The following is a 25,534-nucleotide window of genomic DNA, read 5'->3' on the forward strand; positions in this document are numbered from 1 at the left end:
AACAAGACAAGATGTAAGTTTAGGGGGGTCACATGGGGGCCTGTCTCATAGAGTATGAGACATAGCCTCAGTCTGTGTAGATACATCAGAAAAAAACAAAAGTAGAAGATACTTTACATCATCAACAAAGGATATTATTGTGAGCCACAGCTTTGACCAGGTTCACAGTTCCAGAGGATTCAGTAGTCTTTAACATTTATGATACAGTTTAAAATAGCCATTGTCAAAAAACATTTTTTAATGTTTTTTAAAATTTTATGAATGTAGCTTCTGATTGCCTGTTGTGTCATTTCAGCAAATTAAAAGTTAGAATATAGTTACTTAGTCCTTCTATTGGCTGGTTTGAATTTTTTTTTCCATTGTTACTAACTATATAAGTTTGAAAATGTTAGCTGGTTTTTCTTAAGGAGAAAATTTCATCCATCAAAGCATCTGACATCAATTATTATAAATTTCATTTTTATTGAAAAGTGGAATAATTTCTATTTTTAAACTTTACACTCAAATGAAAGTATAAAATTGCTCATGTTATTTGGTTCATAGAGTTGTCTTAACTGTGAGTTGAGCAAAGACATCCTCTGTCAGCTGGTTCTAACTTCTCATACAGCTAGAAGTTTATTATTGTTTTAAACTTCTAGCCTACTTGGTCAAGTTTAAGATGCTTTGTATAGTTTACATTTTATTTTTTAAAACTTGTTTTTAGGAATACTTAGTTTCTTCTTTCTCTCTCCATCAGAGTACAGTCGTTTTGAAGCTAAAATCCACGACTTACGGGAGCAGATGATGAACAGCAGCGTTAGTTCAGGGTCAGGCTCTCTTCGAACTAGCCAGAAGCGGTCCCTCTACGTCAGGTAAGTGTCACATGTAACTGAAACGCCACCTAATTGTCAGTGTGAGCACAGCCTGTTTGGTGACAGTGACTGACTTGGATTTAGTATAGAAAAATTCAATGCAAACCAATAAAAACATTTTCATGAGTGATTTTCTGCATTATACTCTCAAGAGTTAGACTATTTTAACTTTAATAATGTAAATTATGTGACCTTCTGAATGAACAGTGGTATAAAGAAAGACAAAATAAATGTGGACTATAAAAGAAAATTTAGGTTGATGTTTTAGTAGTGACTATATGAGCCTGTTGAGATTATATTTGCCTGTATATGCAAATACATACACATAAAATAACAAAATAAAAAAGTGATACTATAAAAAGACTTAAAGTGCTTAGTAGGATGGAAAGAGTTTACCTTATTTTTTCAGTTTTCAGATTAAGACAGAGAATAACTGTTTAGTATCTCAGTCTGACTGCCACAATTCTCTTTGGTTCTCTTTGCTTGTTTGCTGAAAGTGCTTGGGATCACAGTATCCTCCCTCCCCGAACTAAGAATCAAACTCAAGGCCTTCTGCATGCTGGGCAAATGCGCTTCAGTCCGGCCTGTTCTTGTACTTTTAAGAGAGTTTTTTTGGACTTGAAGAATTAAGTTTAAATATTGTATGTTAACTAGTTAATTTCTTTTTAACAAGTTACAAAAACTTTACATTTTACTGCTGTAAATTAAATTAATAGAATATCTTTTAAAAATAACATGGCAATTTGTACTTGATAATGACTTTTGGTTTTTTGAGACAGGGTTTCTCTGTGTAGTCCTGGCTGTCCTGGAACTCACTCTGTAGACCAGGCTGGATAATGACTTTTAAACTAACATTAATTCTACACTTGCAAACAAGTGGAAGAAGTAATTAGATTGCAAAATAATCACTATATTGATACCAACTTATATTTGCATATCTAGCTAGTTAATCTGTGAATAGGAGGGTTTTTTTCTAAATATCTAATCAAAGTAGATAATAATGTTTGCATTTTATTTTTTTAGAATAGCTATATAATTTCTTACTTACAAATCTAATATAGTTTGTTTGGGGAGCCAAATTTTTTATTTTTACTCTTTATCGTGAGACACAGTATCAATATATTACCAAAACTCACCCAGAACTACTAGACTCAAGCAGTCCTGCTTGGGAGCTGAAAGTACAGATGTAAGCCAGTGTTCCCAGAGACTTTTAAATTCTCTAAAACACTTTACTAGACCTGATGGAGTCCTCAGAACAACTCTACAATGTGTCATTATTAGCCCCATCTAATAGGAAAGAAAAAGTGAAGGGAAGCCAAATAACCTGTGAGAGTAAAGCAAAGGGCAGCATACCCCAGGAAGTGCTGGACCCAGCACTGGGACCACTGCTCTAAAGCCCTTTGTGTCCCTGTCCAGTAGAAACAGTGAGTGAAGCACAGTAAGAAAGCACTAAGATAAAGAAGCCAGACATCCCAGCACCAAGGAGGCCAAGGCAAGAAGACTGAGTTTGGGGCCTGTAGCAATTCATATACATACTCATATACAATACAGCAGTTTCCAGTATCAAATAAATAACCAATGCAGTCTATTCTAAAACACAATAAATAATATACTTAGACTGTTTCCATTACAGAGTAATTTCTTATTTGTTGTTGTTACTGTCTTATATATAATGTAAAATCAAGCCTAACCTTTTTATACTATATTAATAATTTATTAATACAAATTATATACAAATTATATATACTTCTGTACAAATTATATATACTTCTGGAATCCCGTGAATTTTTTAAAATTGATTAATACCACACTAACAACTTGTTATGAACTTTTTTCTTGAGTCTAGAGCCCTCTTTGATTATGACAAGACAAAAGACAGTGGCCTTCCCAGTCAAGGATTGAACTTCAAATTTGGAGATATTCTCCATGTTATCAATGCTTCCGACGACGAATGGTGGCAAGCCAGACAGGTCACCCCTGATGGTGAAAGTGAAGAACTTGGAGTAATTCCTAGTAAACGCAGGTAAATGATTTTTCTTACTACTTGAAAGTAGGGCATTAATAAATAAATGTTTACTTGACATTTCTTTGACTGTGCTATGTAGAGACATGCTTAATGAAGGTAGCCAGGTACAGAAAGTCACGTGCTGGGTTTCATTCATGTAAAATGTTAAATACTCTGGAAGTTACTAGAGGTTACAGGAGGGTGGGTGGAGGAGGAATGGGAGGAGATTCGTCAAGAGATAAGGTAATTTCAGGTATAAAAGAATAAATTCCAGAGTGTTACTGTGATGAGTCTTAGGTTATAACAAGACTGACATGTATATTTGAAATTTGCTAATCAAGTCAAGCCTAAGTTTTTCACCATCAAAAGAATGTTTTAAAAGCAGTTGTGAGAGATTATTGAGGTGTGTTAAATTAATTAGCATGATTTATAGCAATTTTTTTTACCTGTACATATCAAATTATAGGGAGGGGTGTGTGTGTGTGTGTGTGTGTGTGTGTGTGTGTGTGTGTGTGCTCATGTGCATGGCACAAGTATAGCAGTCAGGGCAACCTTAGGTGTCAGTCCTTGTCTTCTGCTTTGTCTGCAGCAGGATCTCTTGTTTACCACTGCTTATATCAGGCTAGCTAGTTCTATAAGCTTTCAAAGATCCTCCTGTCTCCACATCACCATAGTAGCACTTCAGGGATTGCAAACATACACTCCCTTTTCTTGTTTTATGTTGATTCTAAGCATCTGAGTTGTATATTAAACATTTTACTTACTGAGCCATCTCCTCTGCCTTGTTTTTTGAGACATAGTGTTGCTATGTATCACAGGCTGACTTTGAATTCTCAATACCTCTTTCTGTCTGAGCCTTCCGAGTGCCAGGATTGCACATATGCATTACTATACTTAAATACACACAATTTTTAAAAGGCTTTGAATCCCATGATTAATGAATTAAAAAGTTAAAGCTGAATAAATGAATTAATGTCTTTTCTTGAATAGTGATTCTATGCTTTGTTTTTCATGGTGAGATTCATTACTATTTAATTCTGTCACATTTAAATGTAACCAATGGAGGTTCTGGTGAGGTAGCATATACATTCTGTGAGTTCCAGGCCAATCTAGGCTGCATACTGAGACTCTGTCTCAAACAAACAAACCAACAAACAAACAGAAAAGTAACCGATGATATAACTAGAAAATAAACTGTCACCAAATTATCTATGAGGTGGCTAGAGAGATGGTTTAGCAGTTAAGAGCACTGGTTGCTCTTCTGGAGAACTAGGTTTGATTACCCAGCATGCATGAGGCCTGGGTTCAGTCCCTCGGGACATAATAATAAAATAATAAAATAATAATAATAATAATAATAATAATAATAATAATAATAATAATTTTTTTAAAGGAATAGAAGAAAGGAAAATCTTGTAGTATGTTTCCTCTCTTTTTTTATTTTATTAACTAGGCTTATGTCCCCAAGGTAGCCCACAAATGTGGTGTCCATGCTTACTATAGCTGGTTACTTCATTCAGCTTCAAGTTCATTGATGGGTTGGATTTATACTTCTTTGAACTGAAAAATACCCCAAAACATATTTGTCTCTCTTATCTAGCACAAACAGATAGAAATACTTTTTTATTTGCAGTATTAAGGATTGAGCCCTCCAGGGCTTTGTGCATGCCAAACAGCCATTCTATCACTGAACTACACTTAAGCCCAAGAACAATGTTAAAGTATTGCCAAGATTTGTAATTACTGATTGGAGGGTTATCACTGTTGTTAGCTAGAAGTATATATTTAGCAAGATCCATCTGTTGTATAATCATATGTTTGATGGAAAATCTTATTTTTAGGAGTGCAGCCTTTGGCATTCTTCTTTCTTTTATTAGAATATAGTATGCTTTAATTCAGAAACTCCTGTGTGCCTTCTTGATTCAATAGAAACCTCACATGTTAAATATCAACATTTCAGCTCCTAAAAATTGTCCTTTGGAGCCTTATACCCTAGAAAGGCTTTACATGTGCCCTCAGTCGGTGAGAAGCAATGCTGACCTGGATGGAAAGAATGAACACAGCAGATAGATACATCGTGAAGTGTCTATCCATCCTCTGGTTCATAAATAGTACTATAGAATATTATGTTCTACCATAAAATACAGTAGGAAGATACAACATAATTGCCATTTTATTTATATGTAAGATAGAGTGGTTTTTTTGTTTATGCACACTTAGATGAAGCTTTCATTTAACAGTCTTTCCTATGAGAAACAGCATAAAATGCTGCCTTCATCTGCTCTGCTCAGGGCCTTGGTTTTTCCTTGGCCGGAAGGTGTTGGTATGTGGTGGGGAGGCCCCCTCCCATTATCCTGCTGCCATTTGATGTCACCCTTACATACCCTTCATCATTTTGTCCCTCCCCGCCACAAAAAAAAAAAAAAATCTTCATATTTACACTGCACTCTTTTTAAGCCCAGATAGCACCCATTCCACATGCACGTTCTATCTGTTTTTCAAAAGCATGACACTGAGAGGAGTCCTGAAGGGCTGTTCAGCACTTTGGATCAAGTGACAATCTAGACTAACACCCAGCCTTTTCTGTACGTTAAAGCGAGGCATGCCATCCTTCCACAGTGCTCTGGTGGCTCTGGACACAGTTCATAACTGCCAGCTTCAGGGAGACACAGGCACCTTTATTTTTTTCTTGAATGTTTTTAAATTTTATGTTTTCTTAAGTAAAACTGTCTTTTATCCAGATAGAATTCTAATACTATTAAGAGTTACAATTCTCACACTTCTTGATTTTATTTCAGAGATAGCATTTACAAATACTATTTATTTACTGAACAAAACAATGATTAGAACTCCATTTTTTGAATGGTAAATGTTTATTTAATTAATTCTAGTTTAGTGGTACCCTCAGTAAGTACTGGAACAAGTTTACAAATCACTCATGCCATTGACTCCCAACTATTCTTCTGCAGTAGTAAAGAACATGGGGCTTTAATCTATGAGTATTGAGAGTGTGTTGTACCCACAGTAAAACATTAGCTAGTTTTCAGAGGCTATTCTGCTGGGTTTTCCTGCAGTAAGCTATCATGCTTAAAAGCTGAAAATTAAAAAGTTTATAAAAAGTTAAATTTATGTGAAACCAAATTTGCATGATTCAGATTGATGTCACTGTATCTAGAGGTTTTATGGGTTAATTTGCATATTTGAATAGGTGACCCTTCTATTGTTTCTTGGTTTGAGAAACAGGACTGTAGCCCAACCTGCCTAGAATTCACTCTATCACACAGACTGACCTCAAGCTCACAGTGAGCCTCCATGCTCAATATAGAGATACAAGAATTCAACGTTTTTTAAAGTCCTTCTAGCATCTGTTAGCCTGTCCCCAAAGTTACCTTTCACCCTCAAAGACATAAGGAAAGTTACCTTTTGTTCTCCATTTTCAACTCTGATGTGTAGACCATTATATCTTAGGTTATTGGAATTACACTTAACTTTTTTTCCACATGGTTTTATATTTCAGAGCCACAGAACAGTACAAATTTTTCAAGCTAATACAATATACATCCAGATTGTTAAGTTTTGTACATTTACTTTCTCCCTCAAGCTTTATTTTCATCATATATGTTCTGTGATGAGCCAGTATTTAAAAAAAAAAAAAAAGGAGGAGGAGGAATTTTGGAAACTGACTAAAGTCAGAAATAATGTATGACTGTTTTCAATGTGATTATGCAAATGAGTGCTTGTAAGCGTATACTTGTATACTGTGGTTTGGTACTTCTTAACGAGGTTTCTTACTTCACAGTAAAGTGGCATATCATTTATCTGCAAGTTTGAGGAATTTTAGAATAAGTGGTGTCAAGCAAGGCTCTTACTTGTATTGGACTTACTAAGGACTGGTGAGGGCTTGGTCTGTAAAGTGTCACACGGGTATCCCACCCACATAAATATGTTAGGTTCAGGACAGTACTGGGGGAAGCAGAGACAGGAAGATCTCTGGAGTATGCTTAGCCAAATTGGTAAACTGTAGATTTAGTGGGAAACCCTGCCTCAAACAAGTAGGCTGGGAGCTGAAGAGATGGCTCAGTAGTTAAGAGCATGTATTGCCTCTTGCAGAGGACCAAGTTTGCTTCCCAGCATCTAAGTCATGTATGCTTATGACTTTAGTTCCCAGAGGATTCAAGTCTTCTGTCCTTCCTGGGTACCTACACACTTGTTCATTCTTGCACACAGGCATGAATGCATGGATACGTGCATACATATGTACGTACATACATATAATTAAATGTATTTTTTGATGGTAGGGACCAAGTAAGGAAGACACCTAATATTGACCTTTAACTTCCACATACACATGTACACACAAAAATCTTTAAGAGAAAAATATTATAACCAGGAATAGTAATGTAGACCTATAAATTCCAGGGACTCAGAAGATAAGGTTTTGAATCAAGGTTTTCCGATCAGTCTTACACACATAGGAAAACTCCAAATTAAAAACAAAAGAAAAAAAATTGAGAAATCAGGACTCAGTGCTACAAAATATGTCTAATATATATATATAAGGCTTAGAATTAAGTCTCCAGTAACAAAGACAATAACATTCTGTACTTTGACAGAGTTGAGAAGAAAGAACGAGCCCGATTAAAAACGGTCAAATTCAATTCTAAAACGAGAGGAGATAAAGGGGTGAGTATACGAAATCTCATACATTTCTGTAATTTTTATTTTTGGCTCTTGTTAAAATGAGAAGACTTACTGTAAGAAGGAACTATGCACAGCTCTTGCCACAGATTAGAGTAGTAGCAGTCACTCATTATAAAGTACCTGTTCTGCAGGCCTTTTCAGATTATGTTGTTTGATAGATTCTTAGTAACTTTTGATCAGTATTATTTTTATTAATGATATGAATTTAGCTTTCAGTAGTTTATCTAGACTGTTAGTTGAGTTGAAAATGCACACTTAAATAATCAAGGCGTAGAGAAGCAGATAGGTAGCAGGCATGCTTATAATTACATATATTATGGAATAGCTAGTTTAATGAATCTTCTATATTATACTTGCATTAAATATTATCACCTGCTGGGCATGGTGGCACATGGCAGTTAAGAGGCAGAGGCAGACAGATTTCTGTGAGCTTGAGGCCAGCCTGCTCTGCATAGTAAATCTCAGGATATCGAGAGTTCCATAGTAGGGCCCTGTCATTAAAGAGGACTGGTTGGGGTGTGGGGTGTTTTTTTTTTTTTTAATTTAAGTCACAGTGTAAGTTTACAAGTTGTTACAGGTGATGCCATGTAGAGAGGTCTTTGTTCTGTATCCCTTTCATCCCTTAATAAGTTTTTTACTAGAATCCAATATTTGTTGTTAAGATCCAACACAAAACTATAATCTTGGAATAAAGAAAGTCAAAAGAAATTGTATAGAAAGTGGGAAAATATATCAAATTTCTTAAATAGTTAGATGGTTATTTTTCATTTAGTTTAAATCCGTTTGGATGTGTGAAAATGTAATGTGCTGATAGATGGGTAAGATAATACAGGTTGCAGTTACAGTGTGTACACAGTCCTCATTACCCATAACCTGCAGTGAAATGTTCTTAAGTGAGCCTGAAGAAAGAACGTTTACACATGCTGTATTGAAATGCTTTTCATAATGCTTATATCTTTGGGTTTGTTTGGTTTTTATCAAAATTTTAGCAGATTTTATAAAGTTTTCATTACACTTAAATAGATATTATTAGACACTACCATCACTGGACATCAGATGTCACCAAGCAGTCAGTGTTTACAGCTCTAATAAGTTAAAGAAATTAAATCTGGATGAATTTTATATAATTCCATTTTAGAAAGTGATAAATTTCTATAAAATTCAGAATCATAATTACACCTTATAACCTGAAGTAATATTTAAGTTAGAAATTTTTATTGGAAGAAAAATCTCTAGTAAATACTCAGGATATTAAATATGTGTATTTGAAAAGAGGTCAGTACAGTAAACTATCAATGAATTTAAAAAGAGGATGCATGTTTTAACTTTCATTCTGTAAGAAGTTAACTTAATTAACGACGTTTAAATCTTAGTCTTTGTTGATGGTAACCAACTTTGTACACAGTCACTGTGTTCTAACACAGCACCAGAGTATGCATGGTACTGAGTGGGGTAAAACTACGCTTGCCATTGATACAGAACTGCATTTCTTTCAATAATGTCTTCCCTTCCTCCTGCCCTTTCCTTACGTGATGGTCTGCAGACTTGTTTCAGTACTGGCCTTTAACACTCCAGTTCCTCACTAACATTTTTTAGTGCTCACTTGGCTATCTTTGAAATGCTCCATTTGGAGCTACATATACCTATGTGTTAATATACCTATCATGAATTTGTGGCATTGTATCATTTCTTGTGTTTATTGCACTCTTACAAGACATTAATGATATTTAAAAAGATAATACTTTTTATTGAAAATACAGAAAAACTGAAGATTTTTTTCATATCTCTTCAGTTTTGTATTTTCCATACACTTTTTTTTAATTGTTTGCTTATGCTACTTATTTTTGCACTTTTAATAAGTTCTTCACCCGGGTGATATTAAATTAGTATAATTAATACATTTCTTAACTAACACACATCTTTCTATCCTATATTATAGTGTCCTTGCGATATCTCATTTTGGCTAACTGGAAAGATAACAAAAATCAAAACATTTTAAATTACATGTTTCTTTGGTTGTGTGCTAGGAAACTGACTCTGACCACTATATATGCAGTAAACAGGGTAAATAACCTTTAAAAAATAAAATAAAAACCAATTTTATCAAAAACCATAAGCTTAAGCCAGCAATTCTCATGAAAAAAAGAAATTACCTTTTTTTCCTGCTAAAACTTACATTTTTCTCCTTTCTAAAATTTAGACTCACACAAGTATTTTTAACCACGTGATGCTACTTGACAGCTTATAAAATGGCTACCAACCCAGACTGCAGTCCTTCCCTCAGTACCAACCCAGACTGCAGTCCTTCCCCCTCAGCGACAGCAGCCTTAGCTTCTGCTTAAGAGTTGTCTTTTTCTCTAATTCCTCCAGAGTTTCATGTTCTAAGATATGTTGTCTGACTTATGAATTTACTCATCTAATTCACTTATGATTCCCTAAGTGTTTGCACCACATGATTAATCAAGGACATGTGATACAGATTGGTGTTCACATCCTCCCTCACCTGAGTAAAGTACATTCCAGGACTGTCGGGGTACCTGAAGCCATGGACGGGACGACCCATATGTGCTATATGTCTCTTTTAGGTGCATGTCTTAGCACATGAAATTAATAATAACACAATAATTATAACAATAGAATAGAATAGCCATTATTGCTACTCTTGTGCTTTGGTGCATTAAATAAAATGTTTACTTTAACATAAACACATCGATACCAAGACAGTCAATGTGAACAAAGATGACTACCCAGTCACTCCTGAGACAGTAGGGTATACAAAGTAGATGCACTGCACAGAAAGATAGTTCATATCCTAGGTAGGATGGAGCCAGCGTAGCATATGATTTCATCATCATGTTCATGTCAAGTTTAGAAAAAAAATGCAGCTTAAAACTTGTGAATTGTTCGTTTCTGAAGTAGTCCACTCTGTTGCCAAGCCAGATTGACCAACAGGAACTGAAGCCTGGAAAGTAAATGGTGGATGGTAAAGGGCCGATGTAGCGTCTTTGGGCACAGTTCAACTTGAAAAATCAAAGCAGATTTTCTATCTTTGGGACTAGTGGTGTGGCTTATTGGTGAAGCACTTGCCATCCCTAAAAAGCTCTTCTTATATCCCCACTCCAGATAATGACTTTTAATGTCGCTGGTAGGTAAGGTCATTTCCGCTAAGAAAGCCTGGAACAGAAGAATTGCTGGGGGCTCTTCCCCTGCAGTAAATGTCATCATCCTGCGTGCCTCACGAGCTCCAATCAGTGACTGCACAAATGTCTTCCATTTGTATGTCACAGAATTCAGCCCTTACCTTTTCCTCTTGAAAAAGAAATGTTTTTAATTAGGAACATCCTCATAATTATTTAGGTTTGCTTTGTTAATACTAGCTATTGTGTTAATTTATTGTAGCCACAAAGGCATAAAAGAAAATGTATAATTAGGACAAAGTAAAATCAAGATTGCTATTTAATATATAAAAGATAATTGAGCAGCAATGTAATGTTAAAAATAACGTGGTATCACCTATCTAGCCCAGTACCTCGGAAATTTCCTAGAAAAATACATAGTTGTATAAATAAATATTAACTTGGTTGATACTATAATAGTAATCTGATTAACCCTTTTTGACATTTTTGTCAAGTAGCATTTATTCTTTAAGATAAAACAATGCTCTAGAATTTTAATATTGACCATTTACAAAATAATAGAATTATAAAACCTTATACAAAATTAGAAATTCATTTTTCATGTAAACAGTATAAAATTCATGCAGACTGCATGCAAACTGTGGTTCCAAGAGTCAGCTTCCATTGCTGCTAGGCTGGGCCTTTGTGCACACGGAAGTAGACACCCCTTTGTTTTGCCCCTCCTTCTCTTCTTCAGCAGTCATTCAATGACAAGCGTAAAAAGAACCTCTTTTCCCGAAAATTTCCCTTCTACAAGAACAAGGACCAGAGTGAGCAGGAAACAAGTGATGCTGACCGTAAGTATGTGGATCCATTGGTCAACTGATAATAGAACATAGAGGGACCTACTGCCCTGCAGTTGGCTGTTACCATGGAGACAGTTTCAAGAGCTGCAACAGGTGACTGATTTTCTCACCAGGGAAATTTAATACACACAAATTAATTTGTATGCCAGTCTTAACTTTTCTGGCACCTAGGAATTCTTGAACTGCATCTTAATCTGTTTATAACATATAAAAATAAATAAATTCTTTGAAGTAAGGGTTCATGTAATAAGCACTTAAATTTACACAGTCAAAAGTATTTCTGAGGAAAAAAGTGAAAGTACCTAATTTGTAGGTAAAGTACTGCCAGTTTCTGGTACTGCTAGATCATCTGGAATCCTTCCATTTTATCTTGTTTCATCATTAAATATAGATAATGTAAATTTTACTTGTAAAATATTAAAATGGCCTGAAAATTTGCCGCCCTTTTCTAATTAACCTCTAAGCTCCAGTTTTTATCCTTTTTGAGGATAACGTTTAGTTGGTAGCTCATTCTAAACTTTGAAAAATTTACAACTAGCTTTGTAAGCTGTGTATACCTGTAATGGTCTTGGAACTGTCTCTTACTGTAGCACCAATTCTATGCATCACTGACAACTATTTTCTTTGATTATCTTTTTATTGCTTGCTCTCTGGGGACTACTCTCTACAGGAGATCCCTGACGACATGGGATCAAAAGGCCTGAGTAAGTGATCAAAATACTCCCAAGTTGTTTTTTAACCTCCTACCTTATTCAGGGGCATTTTGAGGTTCGCAGTAGTGCCTTCCTGGCATGAGGAGGTGTGTGCTTCAGACGGCTTTTAGGCTTTCCGTGTTTATAACAGGCTTGGGATCTTTACTTCTATGATACAATTTTTGTTTTCTTGTGTTCCCTTTTTAACATGCCACTTGAGAAACTCAGTTACGTTTTGAATTTCAAAATTTTTCTGGTAGTTACTTTTTCTAGAAAGTTTTTAAGTATAGGCTTTTTAAAGTTTTTTTTTAATAATATCATTTGCCCATCATAATAGAATATAGACATGTACAGCTTTAGAGTTTTGTGTCTCCCTTTTTAAAACAAGTTTAAATCACTACAGTTATGTGTTGGGAAACCCTTGCTTTAATGTGGAAGTATCAAGTTGAAGTACAGTCTAGGGAAATGGGACGTTCTCTTTAGATTATAAGCAACATCATAGAACGCACTGTGACTGTTTCTCCCTCAGCCAAGACCTGTTTGGATTTGTTGTTCTTAACTTCCAACTAAGTGACTAGTCATCATAGAAAGATTAGTAGATGATGATATGTAGACGAAATCTAATAAGTAACTGGGCAAGAGCCAAGCATGGGCACGTGCCTGGAATCCCGTCACTGACATGAGTCTGAGGCCAGCCTGATCTGCAGAGTGAAATGCTGTGTTAAATTTGAGTATTTTCAACTTGCTTAACTATGAAAAGTCATCAAATATTACTAAGTTAATTTAGGTGGTCTCTACTTATAAAATAAATGTTCAGGCTAAATTCTTTGTTAAATTGTTTATTTCATTTGAATTATTAGTCATTTTGAAAACTTTCTTGCCGGGCGGTGGTGGCGCACGCCTTTAATCCCACCACTTGGGAGGCAGAGGCAAGCCGATTTCTGAGTTTGAGACCAGCCTGGTCTACAGAGTGAGTTCCAGGACAGCCAGGGCTACACAGAGAAACCCTGTCTCGAAAAACCAAAAAAAGAAAAAGAAAAAAAGAAAACTTTCTTGTAGTTTTATTGATAGTTAACTAGTTAATCTTCCAAGAATTAGATCATTAAATAATAAGTATTATGAAATGTTTTAGGTAGACACTTTTACTTTGATCCTAACAGCATAGGTTTGCATTAAGCTGAGGAGAGTACTCGGTATAAAGTACCTCCACTAGATTTCATTTTCTGCACAGTATAATTCACTGAATTATGAGTACCTGCTTCTTCACAGGAATTGAAAGAATTTATTAACTTGGCAACCTAAAGGTCAAGCTTTTACTCAGAAAATATTGAAGGAGCAGAAAAATACCAGTCGAATTCTAAAACTGGGTATGAAGGAGGTTATCACATAAAACAAACACATAAAGCACCACAGGCTGCTTGTTGTTATAGAGGAAATACTGGAAGAAGGGTACATCAGGACATCACTTATGATTTCATTAATACATAAGCTGATTCAAAATAAGACTGAAAGTGATATCACTCAACAGGAGGTAGACTGGGTGTCAAAAGTGAGTGACAACACATGGTTTAAAAACATATGTGTTTTCTGTTTTTACAATTCCCACCGCCAGATAGCCACATAGGTTTCTTGTATCTGTTTACTTGCTTCTTGTTTTAAACACTTATGTAAGCAGAGTTGTGCAAAGCTCTCAAGTGCCAAAGGCACACTTGCTTTTACTTATGTAACAAATGAGATGTTCAGTAGTTGCTTGGTATTGGCAGTGCAGCATATGGAAGGATTAAAGAGAATAAACATGCATGCCCTACCAGGAAGGAAATGTTATAGAAGAAAGGTAAAATAACTGTATTCACCAGACATCTTAAAAATAGAAGAGGTAGGAAAGAGAGAAGAAAGAGGAGGCAATGGGAAAGAGAGAAGATTTAGGGAATATTTTTTTTCCTAAAGTAAGAGGATGATTGGAGGTCTTAAATTTGCATCTGAGGTACCTCACAGGTAGCCCTAGACCTGAAAGAATATATCTACATCAAGTACAGGAAGCAGAAGCATCACAAGTCAGAGATCAGCCTGGCCAACACACAGATGACATGGAAAATGCTCACAATACAAACAAAATAAAAATGAAGCTACACATTGCAGATATGCAAACAAAAATGTGCTTGGCAGTTTGAAATAATATTATTTTGAATATTCTTGTGTATAGCTTTTGATATTCAGATATATGCCTTTTGGGGAAATATGTAGGAAGGGGAGAAATTTTTAGGTCATGCATATATATGTGTTGAGCTTTAAAAGTTGGCTCTCCATATGCATGGTCTCCATGTCTATGAATTGAAGCAGCTGCAGATTGAAAATATCTGGGGAGAAAAGTTCAGATATTTGCAAAACATAAAACTTGAGTTTGGCACATAGGCAAAGCACTGCAATAAATGAACAGATATGAAGTGATGGTGTCTCCTGCAGCATCCTGCATTTCACAGACTCTCAGGCTTTCCATGACACTTTTATTTCCCATTATTCACTTCACAGTCAGAAGTATACGGAGCCAACTGTGGTGCTCTGTGCCTACCTACAGTCCCAGCATCTGGGATGTTAGAGGCTCCGTGAAGAGAATTTCAAGGACAGACTTGGCTGCCTGTTACAGGACAGTCTGGTTCTGTCTAGGAAGGATAGGAAGAGAACAGGAAATACATGCAAATCCTACAGGTTCCGTGAAGGGATATTCACATCTTCAACCTATTACCTTGGAGTCCTGGAACCAGCCTTCCTTGAATATCTAGGAATCACTGCTCTGGCAAATAGTTTTCCAGATGTTTTTACCTATGTGCCTAACCCCCAGTAAATGATTCTGACTGCTTGGTATCCTTGTCTTCCCTTGGCATGTCTGGTTTTGTTATGTCAGAAATAAATTTAAATACTTTTAATCTATGTATTAGCTATTTAACTTTCTTTGATAAATTATGTTGAAGTTTTTGTTTCGTTTTTATTCTGGCAGAACTAGGGCTTGGACCCAGGTGCTTCTTCCTGTTAAGCAAGTGCAGTACACTGAGCTATAGCCCCAGCCCCAACACATTAGTTTTCCAGGAGGGGCACTTTACCTTTCTTGTTAGTTCAAGCAGTAGCTTGAACCAGTGGCTGTCCTAGGCCTGCCTGTCTAAGGCCCGCCCTCTGAGTAGCAAGGTTTTATTATAGAGGAACCACATACAGAAAAATGTGAAGAACCCACAAACGTTTATTACGGTGCCTTTTGGCATTTTGAAAGAGCTCAAGGTGAGTAGGTAAAATACAAAAGCATAGTACCATTTATTCTGTAGTGTGTCAGCTGTATTGGCTTGTGGAATAGTAAACACAAAGCCTGCTGCAGTGTTCATTTACCCACTATCTAATCACCAGCTCAGCACCCATCAGCTTTGTCTCTTATGTACCCTCTTACTCTCACCCCGCAGACAACGGACTTTTCTTTGTTTTACAACTTAGACATTGAAGATTGTAATGCCAATTCTAATACAGACTTCTGAAGTTTTTGTTTTTGTGGCATTCCTATTTCTTAGAATAAATTTTAAAGAAATAGGATAGGTTAAAAAGTGGTATAAATGAAGATACCTAGAATTTTTAATGTAAAAACAGTTAAAAGCAAACTGAAATGTCTAAATAACAGGTGAATTAGAATTTATAAGTTAAATTGAATATAATTTGGGAATTTCAAATGATTATATTGAAATCCATGTACTAACACGAGAAAACAATTGGGGCGGGGCTGAAGAGAATGGCTCAGTGGGTAAAGCAGTTGTCCCTACAGCTATAAGGAACAGGGTTCAAACCCCAGGACCCATGTAAATGTTGGGTGAGTATGGCAGCCTGCCTATAATTCCAGCCTCTAAAGGCAAAAACAGTGTCCCCAGGGCAAGCAAGAGAGACCAGCAGTGTCAGTGTGCTCTAGGCTGATGGAGACATGGCCTCTCTGAAGAGGTAGAACTGCTGGGGATAGTTGCCAGCATGCACAGCCACACAGCCATGTAAAACATCCATGTGCACAGGTAAAAATGGAAAAAAGATGAATGTAAACTTTAGTACCTACTCTTACATGTGCTTGTCATATAGTAGTCAGTTCTCTTTCTAATTTTTAGGTGTCATTAATTCGTTGGTTTTTTAAGTTGTAAGAAAAATCATTACCAATTTCTGTTTTATTCCCTGGCAGTTTCATACATATGTACATTTTAGTTATTTTCATGCTTCATCCTCTCTGATCCCATTGAACCCTTTTTTTTCTTCCCACAAGTCTCTCTTTCATGGTTTTTTGTTTCCTTTTTACAGCGCACTGACTTTATAGGTTCCTTGAGCACGTTGGGGAGGGGTCATTTGGTGAGCAGCTTGGGATGGTGCTGAGGAAGGCAACTTTCCCTCCCCTAATCTGTTTTAACATTTTTAAGTGCTTTATTTAAAAATGTAAACTGTGATTTAAAAAGGTCTGCATCTTAAGACTGGGAAGCAAAATGCTTTTCTCACAAGCATGGGGACCTGATTTTTAAGAGGAAATAAGGAAAAACAGAAAAGTCTCATGAAATGGAACATGCCCGTAACCCTAGGCCTTAGAAGTGAAAATGGGGGAACTCGTCAGACTTGTCCGGTCTTCCCCAGTCAGTGAGCTTCAGGCTTAGTGAAAAGCAATCTTAAAAGTAAGATGGGGAGCTAGCAGAAAATAGGCTTGCTGCTGACTTCTGGCTCACATGCGCGAGCGCGCACACACACACACACACACACACACACACACACAGAGTTTTTTAGAGAATTATATTCTTTTTTTCTGCAGGTTAAAATCAACAAGTTTATTTCTCACTCTGACGAAGTCTGTTGTACCTTCCAGCAGAGCTATCGGTTTCCAGAAGCTCAGGCACAGCTGACTTCAAACACTGTCCTCCCTGATACGTGGTCTTTGCTCTTCTCTCTCCCTAACATTAGAAAATTGGGTTTCCCTCTGTCCTTGAAAGTTTTCCTTTTTCTTTTTTTTTTTTTTTTTTTTTTTTTTTCTGAATAAAATTTTTGCTCTTTCACTCAAGGAAGATATTTATTGAGAGATGAGGAGAGCCTGTCATTTACTAGTGGTCAAGTTACAAATGGGGCCACCTCTGACCAGAGTTAGGTGGCTATTTACTAATATTTGTTGGGGGAGTTGTTTTGTTTGCAAAGTAGTCTGTTATCAAAGGGGAGTTGCTGAGGAATGCTGGCCTGTTAGAACATAGTATCACTCAGCATCTCCAGTTCCCTTGTCATGGCTTTTTTGAGGCAGTCTACAGAGCTTTGGATGGCCTCTGAAACCTAGGTTTAAGAGGAAAGGTGTTCTAGTAAAACCTGACCTACTTGTAAATCACCAAGGTACCTTTTCCCATCTGGAAGTGATCGAGCGCCTATTTGATCAAATGGAGCTTGTCCCCTTTGGTACCAAATCTATTTTCTCTTGTGGATTTTATGTGTATGTTTGGGCTAATAAGAGATTACATTGTGTCTGTGCTGTGCTCTACTTGCTTTTTTTGCTGAGAATTTTGTTCATAAACTATATTGGAAACATAAGGCATTTTCTTTTACTACAGGTATTTTCCCATGACAATTCATGTCAATTTAGTTGAAAAATTAAACTTTTTTCATAGAAAATCTAAAATGCTTTGTAAAAATTCTGTGTGTATATTTGGTTTATATCTCACCATTTATAATACGACCTTGTTTAATTTTGATAATTTGCTTTTAGCGGCTTTTAAGTTCATGACATGGTGTTTTCTTTATTTTTTTTCATTTCCCTTTAATTTCAGAGCACATAACTTCTAATGCCAGCGATAGTGAAAGTAGTTACCGTAAGTGTTTCATGTTACTTGTTCTTTTGTTTAAAAAAAATTAATAAATATTACTGAGTAACTTTTTCCTAAATGATATGCTATAAAAACTAAAAGTCAGATTCCTAAGATTGTTAAACCAGGAAGAGCCAAGTAAAATTATATACTTGAAAAGGGTAATCACCTGAACTGAGTATCTCTAACCCAAAGCCTGTAGCAACAATGTGACAATGTAAAGGTTTCAGATCTTGGAACATGTAGTATTTTAAATTTTTCAGTTCAGAGTTGTTCAGCCAGGTATAGATATTTTTAAATGCATAAAACTCAAAATCTGAAACATTTTTGCTGTAAGCATTTTGGCTAAGGGGGCCTCAAATTCCACATACAGAAAAGTTAATTTCAAGGTTTTAATGAAAACAAACCCACTTACCAACTTATTTATGTATACTATACTTAGTATGTGGATTTGTATGCACCTATAAAAAGTAAATATCTGTTGGGCAATAAACTTGTATTTTCCTATTTTCTCTAGTAATTTTGTTTTCTAACATAAGCAGTAAAAGAGTATTTGTTAGTAATGCTAAACCATTATTAGTTTATTTTCTTTTTATTCTATGCAACCATTGCAAAAAAGCAATAGTTTATTCCCTTGATGTTTAATGTTATATTCTTGATATTAATTAAGCTATATAAAATGGGATATGGAAAGATGGGAGAGTATATGAATATTAATTGTAGCAACTTAAAAATTAAAATTGTTTTTTTAACTTTTTTTACTGCTGTCTAAAATGAAAGTAATCTTGATTACAGATGAATATGGCTGCTCAAAAGGTTAATAATCCTCTTACAAGTCCCAGATATTTCATGTTGGCAATATATACTTTTAACCCTCATTCATTTGTTGGATATTTTCTCTACATAATAACTATATGATTTGAGGAAGAAGAATGGGAAAATGATTTCTTTCATTTCAGCATTTTATTTGCTTATAACCAGAATCCAATATAGATAGTTGGGTGTTGGTCTAGACTACAAAGAGGTCATGAAAGTATATACTGTCTTTTCTCACCGTTTGCATGAATTATTAAGTTGTGGAATATCCAACTGCATGTTTTATAGTATGTAAACCATTTTTTATATCAGTAATTTTTGTTTTGTTTTGTTGAGACACTAAGTGTGTAGCCTTGGCTGTCCTGGAACTCTGTAGAACAGGCTGGCCTCAAACTCAGAGATCTGACCTGCTTCTGCTTCCTAACTGCTAGGATTAAAGTCATGTGCCACCATGCATAAATACATTAGTAATTTACAAAACAAAAGCAAACAAAAAAAGCAGCTCATGAAGTATGTGTTTTGTGATACTACAATAATGAGATTGGAAGCAAGCACACAGTGTCAAGCAAGTACAGATAGTGTGTACCACTGTTACAGAGTTAGCGCCAGCAGCTGCGTCTGCACAGTCATGTGCACAGATGGTAACCCAGTCACAAGGCAGTACAGTCGTTACAGAATCTTGGTAAAGAGAACGTTTGCAAACACCTTATCCAGTCTTCGTTGCTTCCATTCAGTCACTGAACGTTTTCTGTAGTACATGTTAAAAGTACAGTTTCAGTTATTTTCATGGTGTTCAGATATAGTTGATAGATTGTTTTCATTCATAATATTCCAAAGCTTTAGATGCTTTAACTTAAGATGCTTTAACTTCTGAAGTGCTTTTGTGATCAAAACAAAATTATAAATAAATATAGCTTTAACTAAATATACTCAATTGGAACAGAAACAGTATCTTCAGCAACTTTCTGAGTTTTTCTGATTTTGATTTTTTTTTTTTTTTTTTTTAAAGCAGAGTCTCACTATATGGTCCAGGCCAACCTCAAAATGCCAATCCTCCTGCCTGAGAATCAAGTGCTGGAATTATAGGCAAGCAGTCCCACATCCAGCCATAGTAAATTTTAGAATATTTAAATTATAGAATTATTTTAGAATAGAATATTTATAGTAAATATTCTTGATCCCAAATGAAGGGGTGTTTGTTGGTTTTGTTTTTTGCTATTGGGAGGCAGGTTTGTTGTTTGTTTTTTGGTTTTTTTGTTTTTGTTTTTGTTTTTTTGTTGTTGTTGTTTTTTATAGTACTAGGGATCAAACCTGGGCAGCTTGCCAATAAGTTGACTCTCCAGCCAGAAATGAAGATTTTAATGGATTTAATGATGTATAAATAAAATAAGCACATAATAATATTAACTTATGGATAAAATAGTACATATATCTTACATATTAAATTTACCTTTATGGTTTAATAATTTCCTCTTTTGTTCTAAGTCTTGCCTTGGATATTTATGACATAAGTACCTTTTTGTGTACCATGTTGTTTCTCAGAAAGTCCTAACACCTTACATGTACAGAACTGGATGAGTAGTACGGAGCAGGGCTACGTCGGCATGAGCTAGCTTTACAGCCTCTCTCATCCTTGTTTAACTTTCCAATAGGTGGTCAAGAAGAATACGTTTTATCTTATGAACCAGTGAATCAACAAGAAGGTTTGTGAAGTTTGTTGATGTTTTATATTTTATAGCCTTATTAAAAAGTATATTTCAGGGCCAGTGAGATGGCTCAGTGGATAAGAGTGCTTGCTACCAACCCTGATGACCTCAGTTAAGACCCCAGAAATGATACGGTAAAAAGAGAGAACCAACTCCCACAAGTTATCCTCTGACCTCCACATACACACAGAAAAATTAATTATAATAAATAGATTAATATAAAAAATAAATATGCTTAGTTTGAAAAATCAGACTATTAGGTCCCATAAAATATTAGAACCAAGTCATTTTATATTGGCTGGGTTTTATTGATATTGTGTCCCTAAGCTCACTATATCTACCTTTCCATCCCTCCGACCACAGTACTAGTCTGATTCTTACCAAAGATCTTCCTCCTTCAGCATGATCCACTGTGCGCTCACTTGGCTAGCTCATCTTTCTAGATCACAGTGTCATCGTATCATTTCCTATACCCAGTTTTTGTCTCCTTTACTCTGCTTTCTTGTATTTAATTTCAAAAACCATTGATACAACGCCATACTCTGTTTTCTAGTTATAATGAAGTGTTAGCAATCTATTAAAATGTCTAAGATACTAAATATAACTTGACTTCAAGATTTTAATAAGGATTTGTTTACAAAGTAGTACTTAGTTGAGAACATAATAGAATGAAGAAGAGATTGTTCATAATAGTTCAGAATGGTTTTGTTCTCTGCTGAAATACACTAATGTTTGTTAAGTGTTTATTCTTTTTAATACGTTTATTCTTGTAGTTAACTATACCCGACCAGTCATCATATTAGGACCTATGAAAGACAGAGTAAATGATGACTTAATCTCAGAATTTCCCGACAAATTTGGATCCTGTGTCCCTCGTGAGTAACCCAGATTAAAACTATTTAACATTTTCTGTCACTGTGTTTGGTAAAAGTAAATATAACTGCTTTAAAGACTATAGTCAATTATTTTATTAATTATTCCTTCTTCCTCAATATGCTCTTTTTTTAGATTTAAGTCTTATGTTTAACCTTTTTAAAAGGAATTAAGTAGAAGATGTGTTTATTCTGTTTTTAAATATTAAACACTTCCCCAAGTTCTTTTTTATTGAAGATACAACTAGACCAAAGCGTGACTATGAGGTGGATGGAAGAGATTATCATTTTGTGACTTCAAGAGAACAGATGGAGAAGGATATCCAGGAGCATAAGTTTATTGAAGCTGGCCAGTATAACAACCATCTCTATGGAACAAGCGTTCAGTCTGTGCGAGCAGTGGCAGAGAAGGTGAGCACCAGGCCACCCAGAGCAGAGTTCCTGATAAAGGCTACTCTATTTTACATGTATTGAAACATATAATACAGCTGGCATAGCCTTGGGAGCTTATTAGCGTTACTGCTTTAGTTGAGCAAATATTAGATTTTCAGTGACTTAGAAAAGTTCATCTAAGAACAGGTTGTCGAGTCTGAGAATGAGATGATCATGTGCCTTCGTAAAATGGGGGATGGTTATCCTAAGGCCTGGTTCTAGCTAAGATCACCAGTGCCCCTGATCAAAAATGAGTTCCCAGGAAGGTCTCTGGGACTTAAAACTTTACTCGACCACTACTCAAAATGGAAGTCTTATTCCAAATAGCTTCTTCTATTAGTGCAGGTGTCTCTCTTATATTGAGGTCTATCCCAGGAACAGCTTATAAAAGAAATACCATAAAGGCTCATACATAGGTGCAGGAAATCCTGCTGGGTGGGTGGTTCAGGTCCACGCTTACTGTGGGCAACTATGCAAAACAGTTCTGCTGACTTTTATCTTGATTGGCTTCTAAGAGCACAGAACATAACAGAATATGTAATCAATCTTGACATTAGAACGTTTCCTTATAATGGCAGGCTAGTCAGGTAACAGCTACATAGGCCTTTAACAGGTTACAACATTTCCCAACAAATATAACTTAAATATCAGACGTTCCTGAATTCCCAATAGACTTTTTTTTTTTTTTTTAAAGAAATTTATATCATAATTGTAAACTCTATGTAAAAAATTCTAAAATAGTGCTCTAGTTTCATTTCTGTCATTGTGATAAAATGCACTGACCAAAGCATCTTAGGGGTTTATTTAGCTTATAATTCCAGTGATCCTTTAATTGATGGGAACTCAAAGCAACTAATGACAGCATGTCCAGAGTCAAGACCTTTCCTTCCTGCTGCCTTTCTTTCCTCTAGTACAGTTCAGGACCCAGTCTGTAAAACTGCCACCCACATTCAAGATGATGTTCTCACTTCATTTAATAGTTCAGACAATCCCTCCATAACCATGGCCACAGACCAGCCTGATCTCAAGTGAGGCTCCTCTTTCATTTGATTCCAAGTTTTGGCAATGATATTTAAAACCATCACAAATAGCTAGACAATTTTGTAAAATAGCAAAGTTGGGGGACTCATACTACTTAATTTTGGTATAATAGTAATAATCTCAGTATAAAGAGAGTAATACAGATCAAAAGAGCTACACATTGAAGTATTCTGAAGTAAGCCTAGATTGGTGGGACACACATGCAATTTCAGCTACTCGGGTAAAACAAGAAGATCGCTTACACCCAAGAGATAAGGACCAATCCTTTCAACATATCAAGACTCGGTCTCAATTAAGAAAAGAAAATGTAATCCTGTAATAGACCTACACGCACAGTCATATGGAGAAAAGAACAAATTCTGTGAGGTGATAGATGCTTTGAGCATGTGATGCCAGAACAGTTAAGTAGCTTCAGTTCAAGTCTAACCAAAGAATAAGTCGTAGGTCTAAATTCTAAAACTATAAGCTTCTGAGGAAAAGCATAAGGAGAGGCAGATGCAGTGGCTCAGTAGTTAGGAGTGCAGGCTGTTCCTGCAAGGTCCTGATGGCTTATGTCCTCCTCTAACTCAGTTCCAGAGACTCTGATGCCTTCTTCTGGCCTCCAAGGGCAGTCGGCACACATATGGTGCACGTACATGCATAAAATAAAATAGAAATAAGTAATTTATCCAGAAAAATCATGACCCTAAGTTAGACAAAGATGTCGAATGCAGAATCCACAGAAGAAAAAAATGATTGATTGGAGTTCGTCAAAATAAAAACTCTTCTCCTGCAAAACACTGGTCAGGAAGAGACGTGGTAGCAGCTAGTAAACTACCATCCTCCACCGAGACTTCACTTCTAGGACTTTTTCACAGACACACACTCCAGTAATAGGAAAAATGCCTTTGAAGAGGGGCTGCCGCTGTGACCTTAATCCAAGTGTGAGATACTATAAACTATTGAAAGTCAGAAATAGCCATGAATTGGAGATCTTTACAGTTAATAAATGAGAGTGAAGTATCTATGAATTGATTTACAGCATGCAGAGGATCTATGACTTAGTATTTTAAAAGGAGAAATAAGAAAACACATGTACTCAGTTATGTGTAAATGCGGGAAGAACTGATCAGAACCTGATGCGACTAGTTATGAACACAGGGAAAGTAGGAAGGACGAGAACGTGGGAGGCAGACCAAAGAGTGGAACATTTGATTGTCAAAGTAAGTTAGGAACTGATTATAAAACACGGTGCTGCATAAAAATTTAGTACGTAAAGGCGTAAGCAAGCGCATGGATGAAAAGATGGAAGAGAAGCCTTACCGTAACACACGCTGTCTGTGCTCATCAAGGCCAAGGCATGGCAAAGTGGGGAAATCTTCTCTGAAATTCTCATGGTAATAATTATTTCAGGCAAGAACATTAAAGATGATTAAAATTATATCATAAAATAATCACAATAAGTGGCATTTTGTGAGAAACAAGAGTATTTACATTCCAGGAAAGTATCTACCCTAAAAATAGTTAAAAGGCAAAGATAATTTTACAGTGGAGGACTTTTAAACAGACAGAAGTTTAAATGTAATCACATTGTCAGTAGAAATGGGAAAATGTATACACCACATACCTTCCTAATAAAATGAACTAAGTACAGGATACCTGTCAGAGTATTCCAGAAATATGTGACTTGCCCTCTGATCGTCAAGAGACAGGCTGAGCCAAATAAGACATATCCTATGAAATGAGTGATCTGTACTCTTCAAAATTGCCAAGATTGGAGCTAGAGTTGGCTCACAATATAGAGTGCAGTGCTTTTGGTAAGAATGGGGACCTGTGTTCCCTTCTCCTGTACTCATGTAAAAGCCAGGCAGGTTGGAGTTGAACAGGGTGGACACAGGTGAGTCCGCGCAGCTTGTGGGCCAGCCAGTCTCCCCTAAATAGTGGTCTGGGTTCAGTGAGCAAGCTTATCCTAAAAAGTCAATGAAGTTGAGTGGGGTGAGGGTTGGGGGACACACCTTTAATCCCAGTACTCAGGAGATGGATCTCTGTGAGTTGAAGGCCATCCTGGTCTACAGCAAGAGTTCCAGGACAGCCAAGGATACACAGAGAAACCCTGTCTGAAAAAACAAGTAAGGTAGAAAGCAGAAACACTGGGCTTTGGTCTCTGCCCTCTGCATTCACATGCTCGATATATGCATACTCAACACAAAAACAGTAAAATACCAAGACCTAGAATTTCACGTGCTGAGTTGCCCAGCTGCTGGCAATCAGACTTGTCAGTAAATCAAATACTTGTCCTAGATTACAGGTTCAACCAGCAACTCTTCATTGCTTGTCCAGTCAGGAGCATTAGATGAGCAGCTAGAGTCACTGTGATTATCTTTGAGTAACATAGACCAAAAGATTATCATTTCTGCAGTTTTGGTAAAACTAATACATATCTGTAAAGGGTGACGCCAGCATGTTAGTTTTCTGTCTCTGTGAAGGGAGACAGAGAAGGATTTGTTTTAGCTCATGGCCTCGGAGATTTTAGTCCATAGTGAAGAAACAAAGAGGAGGAGAGAGTAGAAGTACACAGAAATCTCTATTTTATGAGACCGAGAACCTGATTTTAAAT

General features: G+C 36.1%; 1 protein-coding gene across 24 annotated transcripts in view; it reads left to right on the forward strand.

The window, feature by feature from the left end:
• Dlg1 (discs large MAGUK scaffold protein 1) overlaps positions 1-25,534 on the forward strand; it is a 173,117-nt gene that overhangs the window by 137,259 nt on the left and 10,324 nt on the right. For 6 of the 24 annotated variants that reach the window (XM_034515670.2, XM_034515676.2, XM_076942776.1 and 3 more), the window contains 9 exons: positions 737-851; positions 2,698-2,874; positions 7,470-7,539; positions 11,431-11,530; positions 18,036-18,077; positions 18,852-18,887; positions 20,540-20,590; positions 21,367-21,468; positions 21,704-21,876. In XM_034515670.2, the coding sequence (XP_034371561.1) occupies positions 737-851; positions 2,698-2,874; positions 7,470-7,539; positions 11,431-11,530; positions 18,036-18,077; positions 18,852-18,887; positions 20,540-20,590; positions 21,367-21,468; positions 21,704-21,876 (866 nt within the window). Of the gene's footprint in view, positions 1-736; positions 852-2,697; positions 2,875-7,469; positions 7,540-11,430; positions 11,531-12,209; positions 12,244-18,035; positions 18,078-18,851; positions 18,888-20,539; positions 20,591-21,366; positions 21,469-21,703; positions 21,877-25,534 lie in introns of those variants that run through there. The other 18 variants (XM_034515675.2, XM_034515680.2, XM_034515682.2 and 15 more) reach the window with 9 other exon arrangements.

The sequence above is a fragment of the Arvicanthis niloticus genome, chromosome 12, assembly GCF_011762505.2.
Source record: "Arvicanthis niloticus isolate mArvNil1 chromosome 12, mArvNil1.pat.X, whole genome shotgun sequence".
Classification (NCBI taxonomy): domain Eukaryota; kingdom Metazoa; phylum Chordata; class Mammalia; order Rodentia; family Muridae; genus Arvicanthis; species Arvicanthis niloticus.